Consider the following 20,939-nt stretch of genomic DNA (forward strand, 5'->3'; position numbering starts at 1 on the left):
CATGCTGAAGCATTCAGGTACATAACAAGTGGCCCTGCAAAAGGAGAAACAAAGAAGGTAACACTGCAGTACCTACCATGTGATTGGTACGCCACTGAAGTTCCGGGTAAACAAGGATGCTGGGAAAGGCCGCTACTGACGATAACAGGAAAGGTGTTCCTGGGCAACAGCTGGGAGATAGGAGTGATTGGCAGCAACATGGTAACAAAAGAAACTATCAACTATCGAGACACACAATCATCGATGTTGGACGACGTGGATCAAGTATGTACCAATGCTCACATGGGTAGAAGAAGATGAAGACCCGATAACTATACTACCATTGACTGCACCCAAAGTATGCTACCAGCATAAAGGAGAGGTGGACGTAGGATATAACACCAATTGTGCAAACGTGATGGAGTTACCTGAGGGGGGAGCGGGAACAGCAGTAATAATGGACCATTATTGGGCCTGTGGGGAAAAGGCATATCATACATTGCCTCCCCTGTGGAATGGTGTGTGCACAATGGTACACGTCAATGTACCATCACTAGTGGTACCTAAGAAGCATGTCGATGTGGCGAAATTTCCTAAAATGGATGAAGGGGATAAGAGAAGAAAGAGATCTGCACCACTCCAGAAGGAGCAAGGAAACAGGACCAACAGCAATAATACTGTCCTAAACAGGAGAAAAAGACAAGGAGAGCCATTGACAGGAAATTACCTGTGGGGAAGATCGGAAACGGAACTAACATCAATACCGCCAGAACATAGACTATTCAGCAGAGCAGCAATGTTCTTCTCCTCAATAATACATCCGGGACTGCAGGCATACGCAAACGCAAAATGGCTCCAAATAACAAGGTGGGAACTAATGATGACCATCAATTCAACAGTAAATGGGTTCAACGCAATTAAAGAGGAGCTGCGAGCTGTAAGGATGGTTGCACTCCAGAACAGATATGTATTGGACCTCCTCACAGCAATGGAAGGAGGAGTTTGTGCAAAGATAGGACAATCTTGCTGCACGTTCATACCTGCCAACGATGCTGACAATGGTACGCTGACAGAAGCAGTTTCACAATTGGCCCAGATGCACTCCAAAATGATGGACGAAAGTAACGGTGTGAACAAGGATAAGAGCTGGTTTTCACTATTATGGTCATGGATGCCATCTTGGCTGTCAGATGGACTGAAAATAATAGTGGGATGTGCTATTTTGGCTGGAGCTGCCCTGATAATAATTAGGTTTTGGAAGGCCCGGAAGGCACGCACGACTGACGAGTTGCTGGAAATGGTGGGAATGCACCCCTTGATGCCAGCAGATGATGGTCAGCATACAGGGGTGATAATACAAGAGAGGGAGAAGCTGCGCACACAAATCATCGCCAACCATCTAGATCCACCATCAGTGAAGATCGAGAACCCAAGGAACCCCAGGAGCTACATAGGAAGATGGGTATACTGTACTCCTGGAAGAACATGTGAATACATGTATTGGTCGTTTGAAGATCATGTAAACCATTATGGACATCTCGGAGGGATAACTAAGATATGGAGGGTAAGAGGAGATAACGAGAAGGATATGTTTGTGGTCGACAAGTCGACCAGAGGGGGGACTGAAGTGGGAGAATGGAAGACCAGGCTCCCGTCCTTCACCTCTCGCGCTTGGCCTAGAGGGTCACGGCCCAGACACCCGCCGCGAGAAGAGTTCGTCCAGTTACCAGACGACCAGGTACCATGGTACAGGAACATACGGATGTGTCCACCTGCCTGCCCAGCAGCCCGCACTGGCCGTGCCGACACCTGCGGCCCGGATCAGCTAGACTAAAAACCACACGTCGTTAGAGATGCCATGACGACCTAGACAACGGGAAGCACATCTGTATAAATATACACACTTAACATTCCCACACCAATCTACACGAAGAATATACTCAGTGCTCTGACGTAGGCGACAGGCATATTCACGGACATGCATCTTTATTATTTTTACATAGGCTTTCAGAGTACAGAAACGCAAGACGCATCATGAACTCATCTATAACGCTTGCTCATGCTTCCCTTGAAACCCGTTACCACCGTGAGAGGTATAATGGAAACACGATATTGGTCATGGAAATATATGCCACTATAATCTAAAGCACCCATGCACGAAATGGATCTCTTATGCACCAGGCCCAAGTAGGCCTCAAGCAAGAGTTCCGTGGACATTAACAAAGCAAAAGTCAGGTTGCTGATCCTGCAGAATGAGCCTGGTGGAGCACCCAGCCAAGGTCGCAATGTTGCAAACCCACATCCAAGACCAAATCATCAAAGGCACGATGTTGCAACCTCGCACTCCGCGTACCAACGTTAGAATCATATCTACAAATTAAACCAGACACACAGTGGAAAAACAATATTAATTGTGCAGAATTCTGCCTCAAACACGGTCCCGCCTCACGTGACCAAGCCGAACCTGACGAGATGCCAAAACCCAGGAGAGACAGGGCGTCTGGGTCCCGCACTACGAGACACAGGCCGGGACACTTGAAAGGCTCAATGGACACCTGCTGCAGTGGGAACGGTCAGCTCCCACCTATGAATAAATCCTCACATTGTCTGCATGTACCCATATTGAAACATTGTTGCAAACACGGGTACACCGAGAGCTGGGAACAACGGTGGTCCCAGGCTGGGGAGCTCACGGATGCACCAATCAGAACATGGGGCTCTTATCTCAGACGTCAGTAACATTAGCCAATCCTCAGGGGTCTTCATGTAACAATTCTTATGTATCTAATTGAAGGGACAACCCAGATATACCACCTGACTACACCTTGACCACTAATATCATTCTCTATATGTGTACTATACTAACCCTACCACTCGAGCAACCAATTAAGAGTGGCGGTAGGTTTTTGTTAACTTTTTGAAGTGACGCAAGTAGCGCGTCATATTACAGTAAAAAGGGCCTGCGAGCCCCACGATCGTGTGTGTGTCAGGACGAACGCGTACGCTCCTTGACCCATCCCTGCCGTTTGCATAATAAACAGCAGAAGTTGCCTTGCTCCTTGTGTGTGCCTCATACTCTGTCTCGATCCGAGATATACACGGGAGGAGTTGGGGCCTCCCTGCCCGGAGGTCTGCGGGCGGCCGGCCGACCCCGGCAGAATTTCCCCCCGACAGAGGGAAGGACGTCCATCAGGGATACCTTTAGCCAATACCTTTGCGTCTGCATTCATGAGCAAAATAGTCCTGTATGAGGCACACTTAGTCGATTTAACCATCCTTTGATATTACTACAATAGTTGCATCAGCTCCCCGTTGATCCTAGAAGCCTGGACCATCAAGAGCAAAGGGACATGATGCCCGATCACGTAGCGCCTTCCATAGCTCTATTGGAAACCGCTGGGCCACGGAGATTTGCTGCATTGTAGAGCGGATGAGGCCAAAAACAGTCCCACCTCTGATTTCAGAATCCAAAACATCTCTCACCTGGAAGGAAATGGTGGACAAAGTAATCTCCTTAAGGTGGGCAGAAAACCTGGGTCGCGATATGCATCAGTTGGTGGCGCATAGAGACGACTATAATAATCTGTCAGCGCTTTTCATATATCGCCATCGACATGCTGCAAGCTAAACTGAACATTGTAATCATGTTTACACAGCTTGCGGACAAACCAACATCTTTCCGGCATTATCCCCAGCCTTATGCAGGTCGAACCTGTGAGGCCTGGTGGGACTGGCTAGCATCAGTCGCGCAAATTACGTTAAGCGTCCAGAGTCTGCAACAATAGTCTTTGGAATTTGAAAATACAAATTTGAAATATTTAAGCTACTTTTAAAAAACACAATCCCCAGACACACCATCTTTCCCGGGCAGATAATGATCTCACCAAGCAATAGGGCGCAGGAAATGCCTCAATAATGTCAGTGTTGTCCATGTAGAGCTGGATCCTTGCCTGCCTAGCAGTCTGGTCAGATAAGGAAGCCCTCCTAAACAATCCACAAGTTTCACATTTAATTTCCTTCACCCACACTTAGGCAGTCCAGATCTGTGAGTTGTTAATATTCATGCGTTTTAACAGGGTGCCTCCTAAAACTACCACTAGGCTATCTCATATATCCAAACTGCGATTAAATCAATGCTACTAATCGGTAGTGGATTTGCACACAGCAAAACGGTACTTGGTGCACTATGACTCTCGGTTTAGGGCCCTCCTTGGGCACATCCATTCCCGACGAGGGTTCCGATTAGACCATGTCAAAACGGTCAGTGCAAATATAAATGAGTTGTATTTTAGGCTTTTCAATCTCACAAAAGCAGGCATTGTTACTTAGATCAGCTTGCCACAAAACTCCATCTTGAATAACTTATCCTTGTCTACCTTCCACACTCCTGAAATGTTGTATGTGTATGTATATTGCAAATAACCCACAGTGCTTTATGTTGAATAAATAAGATGCATATTATTGATGTTCAAGTGAAAATATATGCATGTGGTTTCTTTCTAGTTTTTTGAGTCAGACGGTCCATTTACTGGAGGAAGATGAGAGCCTGTACTGCATTTCTGCTTGGAACGATCAGGTTGGTTAAGTTATGTGTGTGAAATGGGACTGATTGATGACACATTGCCTTGATTTTCAATGTATTTAAAGGTTTACTTTTACAAGCTTTTGTGACCCAATTATTCACCGTTTGTGCGAGACGTTTCACACTTGAGAGGTTGGCGAATAGCTTTACCTTACTGTGCACCATTTCCGCCATAAATCACTGATTGTTCTTTTTTCATTACAACATGCTTTCAGAGTTATGATTGTTTGCATCTGAGCTTCTGAATGAATAATTCTTCTTGGAAAATAAGGCTTATAATATCAAGCCATTGTATTATATAATTATTATTCAGAACTTTGCCAACCCCCGTAAGTAGAGTAGGGTACTCTCTCCGAAAGGGTCTTTTTCCACCCCCATTTTAGTTTTATAAAAAAAAAAACCTTAAAGTGGATTTTATAGGAACGTTTTCATGCTACTTGTATGATTTTTGGACAATGTTTTGGATGTGATGGCTGGGTTCAAAATTGAGGGGAGCTGGGAGCTGTTTAGCTCCTGCTTGTAGCCTAGAAGAGCCTGGTCCGCTTTATACCAAAAGCTACCGGGAGCTACTTTTGTCTCCACAGGCCAAATGAGAACTAACACCTATGTGAAGTTCACTCTGCATGTTGGACAATCTATAAATAAATAGAACACATCTATACGACAATAGAAGAATAAGGGTTTATACATTATGGACAAAATTATAATTTTGCATGCTATGTGGAAGTAAGATTTGCGGAAGGCTATGTACTGGCTCCTCGTAACCCAGTGGTAGCTCCTGTTCACTGGTTAATGCTGGACATCCAGGAGCTGATTTTAGCTCCTACTTATCCAATCTTAATTTCTGACCCTGTGATGGGGCCCTGTCAAATCTTTAAAAAGTGTAACCTCATGCTTCAAAGGGTGAGATGGGTTCAATTGAGTTGGTGAGAACGCGGGTTAACCTGGGAAGTTCTGGAATATATTCAAACATTGTCAAGATTTTGGCAAATTCAGTTTCATGCATCCACAGAAGTAAATTGATGATGTGCTTCCTTCATGGGGTGTTTCAGGTGACTCCATGCTTAGCTTAATTTGATGTCTTTTCCAGGGCGCCTTTGCTGGGCTTTTATTTGTGGAAATGTTTACTTAACTTTCATAGTTGGAGGAACATTACAGCGTGCTTTTCCTATTTTTGAAAAATTATTTTTTTAATTCCACAAAACTTTTAGGCTTATCCTTCTGGGTTTGTTTTACGTCTTCTAATTAATGAAAACAAAATAGTTTACTTGAAGTTTGATTTTGGTTTAGTGGTTTAAGATGGTTATGTTTGCACCAGCTTAAAAAAAAATATATTTTCTATTGTTCTTTTAAGTGTTTGGTAAGATTTTACCTTTATTGCTAAATCGATCTCACTTGTGAGAACCCCAGAACTTGTTGCTGGACTGGTAGATTATTTTTCCCTATACCTCAGTGAGTGGGATCCTTTTTTCACACTCACAGATCTTTGTACTCTTTGTATGGGTGTCAATTTTAAGACTCTCCATAGTGTCCTTTATTTGTATCCTCAATGACACACTTTTTTGGTATAAACCTTTTATTGTTACAGGGTTGCCCTTTGGGGCTCCTCTTTTACTTTCTCTGGCTAACCTTGTGCGAACTACAGTTCCTAAGGGTAGAAAGGATAATTCTATCCCTTCTACATTTTGTTATGTGAAACCAGTACCCATGCATCCTTAAGTGGAGTGCTGAGGAGATGCAAGGTATCCGCTTTTTCACTAGCACTGTAACAATTCTGTTACAGGGACAAGATTACCTTAAATGGCTGGTGGCAGTGAACCTTTTTACAAATTTGGTGCAAATGGCTCTGTTTTCTTTTTTTGCCATTTTAGTGCTTCTTGTCCCTTCTTGCCCTCCAAGGAAAGAAAGTTCTTTGAGCGATTTCTTTCTTCAGCATAGACCTCGGTCAAACCCACCCAGAATCCATTGTGTCTGTGAAGGCAGGAAGCGAGGGACCAGTCCAAAACTGTACTCCCTTTCCTCTTCCAGCGTGACTGGATGAATCGAGTTCAAGCTGGGAGGCTGGCTGTCCTGAAAGGACTGCCACCCCTCCAAGTTTGACTGTTGTGCGTCTGTTTAATTGACTGGGTTCCTGCATAAAAATCCGGTCTTGGAAGCTGAAGAGGAAGACAACCACTAGACCTGAATCCGAAGAGGAAGATAAAGCAGAGATGATTTCCGGCGACCGGAGAGCCTGCTGTGTAACCAGAGCCTGCTGTTACCCTTCCTTCCAAGCAACCTGGGGACTCCGAAAAGGATGGCCACGACAAGGGCCTGGTGCGATCCACTGGACTCGGGAAGACCTGTATTTTGGGCCATCCCACGTCGTGCTGTGACCTTGTCTGACTGAAATACCCCAATGCCCTGGGACCTCAAGCCATTGTGCGGTACATGGTCTTCTTAAGTCCGAATCGCGCTGAAACTTTAGTAGCATCCCCGTGGATCTCCAGAGACACGATTCGAGTCCTTGAAGTCCCCTCACCCAAGTGCTGTACCCGGCTAGCGACGAGAATCAAACCAGCAATATTCAGTCTTCTGGCTCCTGCAAAGGGTGCCAAAATCAGAGCCGCATCCAGCCACAAAGAAACTCTTGCCTGTAGCCTTCCCCGTTGATCCCTGCTGCAAAATCCTTTCTAAAGTACTGTCTTCCGTCTTCATGACAAAGGAATCCATTGACCAGTTTCTTGGCTGCAGATGCTGAAGTCTCTCCTACTGCAACTTTTCCTCTGTGCTGAGGTGCTGTGCTGGCTGGGGTATTTACCTACCTTAAGCCTTTGTGATTTCCTGTAAAGCTTTGGGGTGTTTCTTGTGATTGGGAGTCCTCTCATCCAGTTCACCCAGTCCCACTGCTGAAATCCTCCTAGGGTATCTTCTCGGAAGTCCCTGGACCTAACCTACTCTAAAGTGAACTGCTTACTTGTTTGAACAATCTTCCACAGAATCTGACTTTTTCTGCAACTGGATTCAATCTCACCCTGCCTGCAACTGGCACCTTAACCCCTCGGGTCCCTCGTCTGAATCTGAGAGAACTCATGTAATATAATAGGGAAGGGCTGCATAAGAAAAGGATTTGGCCTTGAAAAATATAACCAGTGTTTAAAAGTGTACTTACTTGTGTAAGAGTTAGTTGGTAACTAACTCTGAGAGTGAACAGTTAACAAAAGTCCTTACTTACCTTGAATGTGTGTTGTGCCATTCTAAAAAGTATATGTAATTTATTTTACTCGCCTGTGAATTGGTTGTGGCTCTTCCCAAAAGTAACGCTGTTGGCTTCACTTCTTCCCGAATATTAATGTGCAAGTTCACCCACTGGGTCTTGCTTCCCCTGACATGCTGTATAGCCTGTCTAAACAAAGTCTGCCTTGGGTTTTACCTACAGTGAATAATATTGGATCATTCTTAAATTTTAACACTTGGTTTTGCTTCTCCTGGTCTGTTTTATACAGATGCTGAAACAGTCTTAGGTGTATACCTACCTTTAAGTTGCTGGTAGCTCCTTGTGTATGGGTTTTTAATTGCCTTGGTCTGGTCTGCCTTGTGCCATCATGAAATAAGTTAGTTATTGCTTACCTTGGTCTGTGTTCCACTGACCTAAAAAGCAACTGTAACTGTATATTACATCAGTGGGTTTTACCTGCCTAGAATGGCTGTGTGCCATTAAGTGTTGTGGAGGAGTTGCCTTGGTCTGCCTGGTGCAACCCTAACTTAGTGTAAAGAGTTCTTCCGTACCCTAGTCTGTATCCCACTGAGCTGAAAAGCAAATAATTGTATATTACGCCAAAAGGCTGTTGGGCAGGAATTAATGTAGTAATCCGGTGGGAGACCACACAACCCTTGTCCTCTTGTTATGTAATGCGCGCCAGACCCGAGCATATCAGGGCCCAAGGTACAAGAATATTTTCAGCTTATAGTTACAGGTTACACAATTATAATACAAATACACAGTTATGATACAGTCAGAAGTTCAGATACAACAGCAAACATATCATGTTGCACAATTAAATCCAAATGCACAGTAATGATACATTCAGGGTTCAGGTACAACAGCAGAATATATATACACACATTAAACGTGGTTAGGACATTGCATGGCAGAGGTAGGATCAGTAAGCTGTATGCCTGCGGATGCCCATTTAACATAGCATAGTTGGTAGCCGGAATAATTTAGTGGTCATTTTGTTTAAACTAGTTGATAATGTTTTGTCTAAAGTTCAGCTTTGTCTGATCCGACCCTCAAAGCGGGAGGCAGGGAGTTCCAAAGCTGCGCAGCTTTGACTGGGAAGCTGCCACCCCCAGCCTTAGTCCATTTGAATCTTGGTACGACCAAGCAGTTACTTTTAGCTGGTTGGAGGATTTTTTGTTAAATCTTTCTATGAGGTATCAGGGTGCAGCATTGTTTAGGCACTTATGAGTTAGTGAGGCAGTTTTAAGGTGGAGTTTGTCGCTAGTGGTAAGCCAATTGTTCTGTCTTCTCAATTCCGAAATATGTTCTTTCCTGGAAATACCCAGTGCTGCTCTGAGCACATTATTTTGAAGAGTTTGGATTTTTTGGATGATGAACTTGGTGGCCCCCAAGTATAGGGCATTGCAGTAATCCAATGTGGACAGTATTAAGGCTCTGGTCAGAGTCATGCAACTGTTTGTGGATAGAAAGTTTTGCCAGCTCTGGTCAACTTGCAAGTGTAAGCTGATGCAGAGGCAATGGAGTTAACCTGTTTGGTGAGTGTGGAGTCTATGTAAAAACCTAATATTTTTACCTCTTTGGCAACTTTCATGGTGTTACCATAAATAATGAGGTATATTTATGACCCAGTTTGTAAATGTTAGATGTGGTTCGCAATATGAAGAGTTCGGTTTTGTCATCCTTCAGGCATAGTCGATGGACCGCCATCCATTCCTGGATGATGAGGTAGATTTTGTTTACCAAGGCCAAATCCTTATCATAATCCCCAGTAAGTGGTATGAGAATCAAGGGGCTTGGTAAATGTTATACATTGTGGGCCAGACACATAAACCCTGTGGCACACCACACATGATGGGAATAAGGGCTGCTGTTGCTGATGGTGAAAAGACTCTTAATAGTCCTATTGCTCAAAAAGGATTGGATCCAGCCTTCTGGGAGAAGTGCGCTGCTGAGTCAAGGTGATCACATAAGAACTTGTGATCTACCAGGTTAAATGCTGCCGAGAGATCAAGTAGTAGTAGTAGTAGTAGTAGTAGTAGTAGCAGCAAGGCTGATTTTCCTCCATCTCTCAGCTCATCGACCTGGGCCTTGAGGTCCATTAGTGCAGTCTCAGTACCATGTTGTGGCCTGAATCCTGATTGCCGAGCTCCTAGTAGTTGGTTATTCTCCAGGTAATCTTGAAGATATGCCACTCTATCTAAACATTTTAGTAGGAATGGCACTGTTATGGGCCTGTAGTTGGTGGGTATAGCGGATCTAATGACTGTTTTCTAAGGAGTGGGAGTACCAGGGGTGGTGCCAGTAGTGAATGAAGCATTGATTAACTTTGAGATGAAGAGCACCAAGTCTCTAGCCGCATCTTTGATGATTTGGGCTGGGCATACATCTCCCTTACAATTATGTTTTAGAGAGAGGATGATTTTTTCAACCTGAGATTGAAACTTTAGCAAAGCTAAAGCAACGTCCTGGTTTAGATAGAGGAGATGGGGTGTTAACCTGTGTGGTCTTGATAGGTATATTACATTTTTAGTTGGCTATTTTTTCCTGAAGGGTGGAGATTTTGTTGGTGAGGGCCTTCTGTATGTTAGAGCACCTTGTTTTGCCCTTTACATAGTTGTCAGGCACAGGGATCGGGGCTTCAAGTTCTTTTAGGATAGTAAAAAGTTCCTTTGTACTTGATTTGGCTTGCAGGATCCTGTTATTGTATGTTTCCTGCTTAGTGCATAGTATTTCGTTTTTGTACTTAGTAAAGATGTTGATGAGGTTCAGTTTATTTGCACCAGTAGGTGTCTGCCTTCAGATGCCTTCATGTTTTCTTTTGTCCTTTCTTAGTTTTGAGGTGTGGGGTAAACCAGGAGTTCAGATGTGCTCTGAATTTACTTTTTCTCATTTTTAGAGGTGCAAAAGCTTCAGTCAGTTTTGTTGTATTCGTTAACTCGGGTGGTAGATCAAGAGTGTCTGGTAGAGAATTGAGTGTTGGTAGTATTAAGGGTAGGAGTTCGTTTGTGGTAATGTTCTTTTTATGGTGGGAAGGGCAGTTAGATTATTTTTGGTTGAGAGAATTTTAGCATCTAATGTGAATGCGATCAGATGGTGGTCTGTCCATATTAGTGGGGTTATGGCAGTGATGGCAGCATTACAATTGTAGTCTGCCACCCAGTCAAGTGTTTTGCCTTTGTCATGTGTTGGTAGTGTCACTTTCTGGGTCAGGCCAAGTTCAGATAGGACACTGGCTATTACTGCTAGTTGCTGGTCTTTAGGGTCATTGAATCCCAAGTTAAGATCCCCTAGCAGGAGTACTTGTGAAGTGTTTTTTTCGGTTGTTTGAGAGAATAGTGGAGATATCCTGCTTGAATAAGGCAATGGGGCCAGTAGGTCCGTATATTAGGTGAATGATGAGCGTTTGGGAGTTAGAGATGAGTAATTTGGCCGTGAGGGATTCACACGATTTAACGTTTGGGGATGGGGCAAGCCTTGGTTTTAGCTATGAGAGCTATGCCACCTCCACGTGTGTCGGTTCTGTCTGCTCGAAGAATGGTATAGTTGGCAGGTACTGCGAGCATGAGGGCAGGGCCTGCTGCTGCATGTAGCCAAGATTCAGTAACAGCTAGGAAGTCGTAGTTTTCTGCATGGGTTAAGTCAGCTATCTCCTTGGTATGAGCAACTAAGGACCTAGTTGATTAAGGACCCCTTATGGTTTGGAGCATGGGTCCCTGACAGCGGGACAGTTGAGGTGCAATAGTTGACTTCGCCTGTCGTTGTCGGGAGGTGGGATTTGTTCTGCCTATATTTTCTTTTCTATAAGTGGGATTACTATAATTATAGTATTATATTTTAGGCATAGATGAGGTGTTGGGATCAGTATTTTTGGTTATGGTAATTTGTTTGTCGCAATTTTTCATAAGGCCATAGTTAGTCGTTGAGCTGGCGGGAGGTTTGAATAATTTCGATAGTCTGGAACGGAGTCTAGTATTCTAGCCAGTAAGTGGCAAGGTATGTTGGATCTAGGTGGGTTTTGGGTGAGATTGGCAGTAAGTGACGATTGTCGTTGTCACAGGTTACTAGGTGCCAATAGGGTACATGTGTCATCTACTATAGCTGTCATGGTATTCCTAGTAATAAACTCTGGGGCAGGGTTGCTATGTAAGTCTGTAGAGTTTAGTACTAGTGCCAGTAAGAACCACCGTATGATGGACTGTAAGGCAGAGGCGACCATAGTGTGCTGATAGTTGGTTAAGGTGTGGTGTATTGGAGTTCAGTGTCCAGAACATGGATGGTAGTGGGGTAGATTGTTATGGTTTTAGTATCATGGGCTGCTTCAATTGGCCTACTGTGCATCTGTTTAGGGTAGAGTAGGCGTGTTGGTAGAGCAAGAAATAGTTTAGTTGTCTTCTGGACAGCTATTTCTAAATTAGCAATACAGGTTTTAGCATACAGTTTAATTGCTAGCGTAGACTCAAGGTACGCCAGGAATACAATGGGCTAGTGCAGGTAGCTAAAAGCAGTTAAAAGCAATGAGGATGCACATGGAGATACAGTAGGCTGTTTCAGATCAGTAAAAACGCACTGAAAATGCTCATGATGTAGTCTTTTTCAGAATTGGTTAAAAGCGGAGGAGATGCGCAGAAGGTACTGAGGATATATATATATATATATATATATATATATATATATAAGGTTCAGTAGGCCATTTTAAATCCAGGTAAGATGCACTAAAATGCACACGATGCAGTAGGCTATTTCGAATTGGTTAAAAGTGGTGAAAATACACAGGCCGCACTACCAGGTACATGAGATACAATTAGCTATTTTATATCAGATAAGAAGCACTAGAGAAGGACATGGTGCAGTAGGCTATTTCAAATTAGTTAATACCAGCGAGAATGCATAGAGAACACAGCACTGAGGATGTAAATGAGGTACAGTAGGCTATTTAAATCGGGTAAGATGCACACGATGCAATAGGCCTTTATCGAATTGGTTAACAGCGGTGAAAATACACACCCGCACTACCATTTACATGAGATACAATGAGCTATTTCAAATCAGATAAGAAGCACTAGAGAAGGACTTGGTGCAGTAGGCTACTTCAAATTAGTTAAAACCAGTGAGAATGCATAGAGAACACAGTAGGATGGTTGATCTAGGCTCAGATGCGAATATGGTACGGTGGGCTAGTTGGAACACGATCCATAGAATGCCGGGGGCATAATGAGCAATGCTAAGCACAAGTACGACCTTTAGTTTGTGGAAGCAGATGGTTCAAACAGGAGCCGTAATTATTTGCCTTTAGACCCTTAACAGAGGCATATAGATATATGCAGTGCTCAGCAGGTGTGATCATCTGTTGGGCAATTTGTGAAGACACATGACATTCAAGGCGATGAGGGTTAGGTAGCGAGAATAATGGCAGAGAGTGTGAAGCGACTGCAGGTAAGCGATCAAGCAAGTTAGTCAATAGGGGCGTGTAGGTTGCTGGGCTGCGTCGGGGATAAAATATAGTTTTGGTAAAGGCGGGTGATGACTCGTTGGGCACAGGAGACTGGGCAATGTGGACAAGTGGATAGCTTACCAATGTGAGGCAGATATCATGAGGGGCCTGGCGCCGGCACACACCAGTGCGCAAACGGGGCCTTTGCACCGCAGGCCTTTGCAGCGGTGTGCCAGCTTCCGCCTCGCCGGAGGATGTGCGTTAGATGATCTGCAGATGACGTTGCCTTGCAACGCAATGCTGGCTCTGCCATGGATAAGGCGGCCATTTCGAATGCTGCAGGTATTCAGTAATCTAAAGAAATGGTGCAGATATTAATGATCAAAAGGTGATTGTGGTATTGGCGTACGGAGCCTTTGAGTGGCACTGATGTGCTCACCTTCTCCTCGTTATGTGCGAGTGCTTCGTGCTTCGCTGCTCCTGCAGTCTGCGTGAAGAGCGCGCCGGCTGCATTGGGGGCAGCATGGAGGGAAAGGGCTCCTGCCCTCTCCTGCTGATAGAAGGAAATGGTTTCCACGTGCGCAAAACAGGGCTGGTGCACCACAGGCCTTCACAGCGGTGGGCTGGCTTCCGCCTCGCCGGAGGATGTGCGTCCGGATGATATGCAGATGACGATGCCTAGCAACACGAGGCTGGCTCTGCCGTGGATAAGGCAGCCATTTTGAATGCTTCAGCCATTCAGTAATCGAAAGAAATAGTGCAGATATTAATGATCAAAAGGTTATTGTGGCATTGGGGAATGGAGCCTTTGAAGGGCACCGATGTGCTCACCTTCTCCTCGCCATGTGCGAGTGTATCGCGCTTTGCTGCTCCTGCACCTCCTCCTTACCTAATACCTCTTGGTATTGGGTAATCCACCTATTGGTGTAGGTCTGTACTACGCAAGCTGGTAGTGTGACTGAGCAGCCAGACTTATCTCAAGAATGGTAAATGTGAGCTGTTGAGCTGTAGCAATGAAATCCACAAATACAAGTAGCCATGTAACACTTACACTCAAAGTTTTTATTTAAAATTATTATTTAAGTCGGTTTTAATTAAGCATTCTTTAAAAAGGGTAATATATGAAGCAATAAAAATACACTTAGAAATACTTGTTCAGAATCAACAAAAAGCTAGTCGATACTCTTTAGTGATGCTTCTTACACACTTCCTACACCCTGAGGTGACTTCACTAACTTGGACAGTAATTGCATGTATATTTCACTAGTACACTTAGTATGTTCTGAGATTCGCAGAAAGGAAATGTTGGAGGAAAGAAAAAGGTTACAGATTCTCAGAGAATGTGAGCACTTTAAATCTTCCAATGAAGTCTAGATAAAAACCTTTCCCAGCGATATTAGTTTAAAACCAATGCATCACCTATGAGGGACAGTAAGTATCAAAGTGAAATGGAATAGAAGAGTCTGCAGGCAACCAGGACAGGCCAAGTCAATTTGAGAAAAGTCGATGGAGCTGAGGCACTTCTTAGATAGTAAAAGTTTTGCACAAGGTTAGAGTTTGTTGAAGAAAAATCACTGTAGGGTCGCAAGCTGTTACACTTGTGAAAGGCAGAGCTGAAATCAACTCTGGAAAAGCAGCTAATGAAAGTCTCAACTGAGAAGAGCAAGCTACAGACACAGAGGCAAGTACCCCCTGTCAGAACAGTACATTTGGTTAGAAGAAGAGTGGTCCAGCTGGCTTCTATCGGGTAGCAGCGATGCAGATCCTGTATTCCTGGGCCTCAGTAGTGGGGAAAAGAGGGAGGACATCTGGGTACTCCTGCGGCAGCAATTCGAATGTCGGTGGCAGCACATGCTCCTTTCGGATCCGCTGCACTTCACTGGGTAAACTGTACCACTGCGGATCTAGGATACCGATAGGGCTTCCTTCACTCCTTGAGTCCTGCACGCTGGTGAGGGGGCTCTGTGGGATGATTCAACCCACATTTGCTCTGCCATGCGGCATCACTGTGTTCTGATGGGGCCAGAAACATCAAAATGGCCACAAAACCCTTGTGCGCCAAAACCACAGAAAATTGGGCTCTGCAAAGCACAAAAAAATGGCGGCCCATGTTGTCAGTGGTGGAAAAGAGATTTCACTCCTGAAATGTCACTGGGCTCCACAACAAGTGAAAATGGAGCACAGAGGTAAAAGCAGTGCTCTGCTAAAGAAATCCAACATCTTGCTTTAAATCCTTTTTCCTTGTTGCTGAAACTGCAGAATGCCAGTACAAAACACACTGAAACATCCAAAATTCTTACGGGGTGCTACAATTCACCGAGTTCAAGAAATCATTGTGAACTTAGTGTCCTGAAAAGCTGAAAGTATAAAAGAAACATCCACAGCAAAAGTTGCCTGCCTGTGGAATCTGTCAAAATCTGGGTGCAGTACCCTCGGCTGCCTGAATGACAGCTGTCAGAAGCCTGCATGATAAACTTTAAAACATGTATAAACTGAAATCATGTGTGTGAAATCGAAGTGGCCTGTTACTGAGAGTAACCTATGTTGTAATTGTGACTCCCATGGTTTAAAATCTGTAATAAGTGTTCTAGCTGCTTGTTTTAAACTAAGGAAAAATGCAACAGAATTAACATTTAAATTTAAGCCTTGCTAAAACCACCCAAACTGGAATAACAGCTTTCCTCACAGAGGCAGGGCCTCTCCCTCCAGTCCTCTCCAACAGGAAATCACACCTACGTGATGATTATAGGGTGGAGGAGAATTTGGTCTACAGGGGGAAGGAGACAATGGACTTCCTCCAGCTAAAGGAAATGTGAGGTGTGAAGAGTCGTAAATGGCCTCTGCCCAGGAGAAACGGGGAGGAGATGCTCCTGAGTCCCAGGGAGAGACCAAAGGGGTGGAGCTAAACAACCATTGTTTGCTTAACAAGGACAAAAGACACATTTTAAAAAGACTGATAACTGTGATATTACACAAAATGTATTTCTGAGAGAAGTATGACACTTTATACATGTATGCCCATGTTCAACGTGCACATTTGTAGAAATTTGCTCCTAAATTAGACGTGTTCCGGATGAAAAGGGCAAAATTCTGTGAAAAGCAGACACAAGATCCCACAGCTACGGGGCTTGGAGGAGGATCTGCTACACAAAATATGTAATCTGTATATATGATTTGTTATAGAGGTTGCACATTTGGAAATATATATTGTCCCAAAAGTAGATTTTGTGTTCAAGAGGTTAGGGGTGGACTCTAGGCCTCATAAACCCACACCATAAAGGTAACACACTGTTTTTCTCCTCCTATCAAGGAAGGGGGGAGACCTTGACCAATCCCTGTCAAAGGCGCGAGCTTGGGCTAATCCAGCAAACACACCCCTTTATCATAAGCATAAATAGAGACAGCAGAGGGCAGAAAAAGACTGACAGATTCCCCCACTATCCGAATGCCAGCGGATCACCCTGTTGCAGACCTATCCATCTTACTTGCTCCAGACTCCAGAAACTTGGCAAAGCAGAACCATTTGCCCATTGCATAGCTGAACCATTTTCAGCTAGGCCTTACATTTCCAGAACCAACCCCAGAAACCTAAGGGGAACCAAAAGACAGCCGGGCTGTGCTGTACTGCTTGCCTGCTGAACTAATTATCAGAACCAAAAGATCCAATCCAGTCTGGTGCCGTGCTGTGACCAGAACCATTGCAGATCCAATCTAGTCCTGTGCCATGCTGTGAACAGACAGAGTCCAATCCGTGGTGCCCAGCAGTCTGTCCTGACCAGAATCACTGACCAGAAATCTTGACGGACCAGAATCCTGGTGGTTCCGTTTCAAAACATATCTCGTGAGAATTTATCGATAGAACTGTCACTAGCATATGTACTGTCCATAGCTAATCCCTATCTTAAACCTACCCTATCTTGTCTTCAGAACCTGATATTGTTAGGAGTATTTTTGAATTGTCAGAACTTTTTTGCGCTGAGTTTCTCTTATTTGTATTCTAAAATCATAAGTCATGAGTGTTGTGAGTAACTAAAGTGAATCCCAGAAAGAAATTGGGTATCCACCATGGGAAGGGTCCCCAGGCCAAGAATTGTGGAGATTCATGTGTGGCATTCTCTTTTTCTATAGTCCTAATCTAGTGTAAGAAATCTCATTGCTCTTTTAAAAGAGCATTCCTGTTTTCCATTCCTGCGCCTACTCGAAACAAACGACCTCTACTAAAACGTCCATAACTCGCTCCATTTTTGTGCTAGAAACGTCTGCTTGTAGCCAACATCCACATCTTTAATTCGCATCTGAAACTGCATCCCAAATCCCCATAGCTCTCCCTTAATCGCAATTATCGCGCAATGAAAAGTTTGACGCAAATTTCGTTTTAGGGGAATTCAGACACGTGTAAAACAGCTTTTGATTGCTTCCGACCTTCATTTTAAGATTTCACATTGTTCCTGAGTATCAAATCATTGCTAGTGTCTGTGTGCAACTATCCAAAGCGGCTCCCATAAGAATTCAAATAATTTCAGCAATTTAAACCATATTTAGTGTTTTTACCCAATTTATTCTAAGATAACTTTAACACCATTCTGACCGCTTGCCAATCAATTCTGTTTTCTCTTGTGTTGCTGGGGGGAAATTGGGATTGATATTTTGTTTGAATTCTGCCATTCCTGAATACCTGCTCTCTCCTCCTATCTCTATACATTGCCTGTTGGAGGGGTTGAGGGGTGTGCAGGGGGAACTAGTAACCACACTGTTATTTGGTCTGAACACACACAACAGTATTGTTTATGTGCTGAATTGTTTTGTTTACTATTACTCCTTGTGTATTAAAGAGATTATTTAGTGTTACATCACCCCATTGGTGATCATTGTGTACCCATTGAAACATAGTGTTATTAATTTGTAACAACATAAATATTTTAACTTTGCAAACCAGCCTGATTCCTGGTTCAGTGTGACCGGAGGGGTTCCAGGAGAGGGGCGTGATATGAGTGGTACATTGTTCAGAATAAAAGAACTTTTAGACACAAATAAGGATTTCAGTTGTGCATTACACGCTAGGCATTGACTTAGGTGTGTGTCGGATTGAAATCACTTACAACTCAAGCACTTGTCGTCCTGCTTCGGGAGGGTCCTGCGGAGACTCCTGGAGCTTCTGGCCAGATCAGACGTTACACTCGCGTATGAATTTCTCGACCCCCTTGCACTCGGTTTGCAGCAGCAAAGAAGTACAGCCAGTCGGGGGAAGGTCGTCCAGTGGAGTTTGTCTTGGGGTTAGTTTGTCCCTCTAACCCAAGGGAAAGTCGTCCTTTCCGAAGCTTCTGGAAACTCTCAGAAAAGAGTTTCAGCACAGCAGCAGGGCTTCACAAGGCAGTTCAAGGGTGCAGCAAGCTTCGTGCATGGTTTTTCCGTCGGGTTTTTCTTCCCAGTGGTCGACTCGGTCTTCAGTCCCAAAACCCTACCTATGCTGTTGAAAATAACAGCATAGGTACTCAAATCTCAACATTTGGGCAATCACCCTCAACAAATCAAACTATAGGCCATTATTCCCTGCGTTTATTAACCCCCACCCCCCCACCCAGTATCTCAGGCTATTCGGACTGCTTATAGAAGTCATGCGGCATAGGGCAGCGTCGATCGGGGTTTTCTCCGCCAGTGGTTAACCGGCTTTCCAAGTTCCAGGTCCATTCGTTCAATGTCAGGGCTTGTGTGGCCGAGATGGCCGAGGGTCTCAGGACGTGACCTCTGTTTTGCCAAACACCTCTTGAAATTACAGCCAGTCTATCTCTATTTGGGTGCTTGAACCATGTAGAGCCGCTGTAAGTCTTTCCATAAGGAATATGTCTTTGGCTATCATCACCCAATTTCTCTTCGTGGGGAGAGCGGGCCTCTTCCATGTTCTAGCACGGGCCGCTCTGCCTGCCAACAGTAGGGAGTGTGAGAGGTCTGGTAATATTTCCCAGTGGTCATCCTTACGCTGCAGGCCGAACAATATCAAGATTGGGTCCAATGGGAGTACCCCTTCTCCCTCCTCTTTCAGCCAGCTGAGCACTTCGGCCCAGTAAGTTTGGACCTTCCCGCATGACCACCACATGTGCCAATAGTTTGCCCTTTCCCCACACCCGTGCCAGCAAAGTGGGATTACATCTGGGAACATCATAGTGTGTGATCGAGTCATACTGCCATCTGTGGAAGAGTTTAACAGCATGGGTTTCGTATTGGCAGGAGATCGAAGTCTTGAATGATCTACTACAGAGTCACCCCCAGAGATTGTCTCCGATCCTACAACCCAAATCTCTTTCCCATTTCCCTCTGAGGCTTTTGGTGGTTCCCTCCCGGGGGGGTTAGAAGGGCAGAATAAAGGAGTGAGATGAGGCCTTTCATTACTACATGGGTGTCTAAGATTTTCTCAACTGGGGTGAGTTTTCTTTGTAATTTGGGCTTTAGTTTTGGTTTCATTAGGATTCCCATGAGTCTCAGGTAGAGGAGTGGGGAGAGCCTGCCTATTCCCAGGGACTCTTCAAGCTCCTGGATACTTATAAAGTACTCCTCCCTGACCAACTGACCAACTCTGCATAAGCCCGCGTCGAACCAGGGCTGATAGTGTTCGTGGCATGAAATTTCCTCTAAAACTGGTGTGGACCAGATGTGGCTCATTGGGGTGGGCCAAGTGATCACCTTCTCTCCGTGTCCCTTACCTTCCAGCGCCTTCCACATTGTTACTAGTATTGGGTGTTCCCTAATTCTCCTTGGGAGCTTTTTCATCGGGACCCATAACCACTCACCTACTGTGACAGGGCTCAGGAGGGAGTTTTCAAGAAAGACCCATTGCTTGTTGGGGTACTCTGAGGTGGGGGGCCAGGTTTCTGAGCTGGGCTGCTCTGTGGTAGGTTCGTAAGTCTGGGAGGCCGACCCCCCTCTATCCTTGGGGAGGGTGAGTGTTTCATAACCTATTCTGGGTCTCTGGCCTTGCCATACGAATTTCGTTATGCGTTTTTTGGCTTCTTTAAGGAGTGCTTCTGGGGCCTCTAGAGGTAGCATCTGGAAAACATACAGGACCCTGGGGAGGAGGTTCATCTTTATGGCGTTTATTCTTCCCATCCATGAGATTTGTCCCCTACCCCATGTCTCCATCTCTTTGAATAATTTGTCGAACAGCGGGGGGTAGTTTGCCTGGCTTAAATCTACGTGGGGCTGGACTATATTGATCCCCAGGTATTTGATCTCTTCGTTACAGATTTGGAAACCCTGGGGGGACAGCTCCGTCAGGTCCCTGTCTGTACCTGGGCAAAGGGGAAGATCAATGATTTCCCAATGTTTATCCTGAAGCCTGAGAATTGGCCAAACCGTTCGATAACATGCACGGCAGCCGGGACAGAACTACTAGGTTCCCTCAGGTGGAGCAGTATGTCATCTGCATAGAGGCCGAGCTTAAAGGTCCGACCTCCAACATCAATACCGCGGACCATCGGGGCACATCTGATGTACTCCGCGAGTATTTCCATGGTCAAGGCGAACAGGATTGGGGAGAGGGGGCAGCCCTGCCTCGTCCCCCTTTGAAGGCTAAATGTTCGTGACAGGCGACCATTTACCATGACTCTAGCTGAGGGGTATGTATATAGGGCCCTAATGGCTCGTCTGATTCCCTCACCGAAGCCCAGTTTGACAAGGACACCATGTAGAAACTCCCAGTCCACCCTGTCGAACGCTTTTTCGGCGCCGAT

The 20,939-nt window shown here is 44.8% G+C and overlaps 1 protein-coding gene across 1 annotated transcript in view; it reads left to right on the top strand.

Moving 5' to 3' along the window:
• The window catches only part of POMGNT1 (protein O-linked mannose N-acetylglucosaminyltransferase 1 (beta 1,2-)), a 532,666-nt gene that overhangs the window by 306,920 nt on the left and 204,807 nt on the right, over positions 1 to 20,939 (top strand). Inside the window, exon 14 of the mRNA XM_069642286.1 lies at positions 4,483 to 4,555. Within this exon, the coding sequence (XP_069498387.1) occupies positions 4,483 to 4,555 (73 nt within the window). The remainder of the gene's footprint in view (positions 1 to 4,482; positions 4,556 to 20,939) is intronic.

This window comes from Ambystoma mexicanum, chromosome 1q (genome assembly GCF_040938575.1).
Source record: "Ambystoma mexicanum isolate Mex_15411 chromosome 1q, UKY_AmexF1_1, whole genome shotgun sequence".
In the NCBI taxonomy this organism is placed as follows: Eukaryota; Metazoa; Chordata; class Amphibia; order Caudata; family Ambystomatidae; genus Ambystoma; species Ambystoma mexicanum.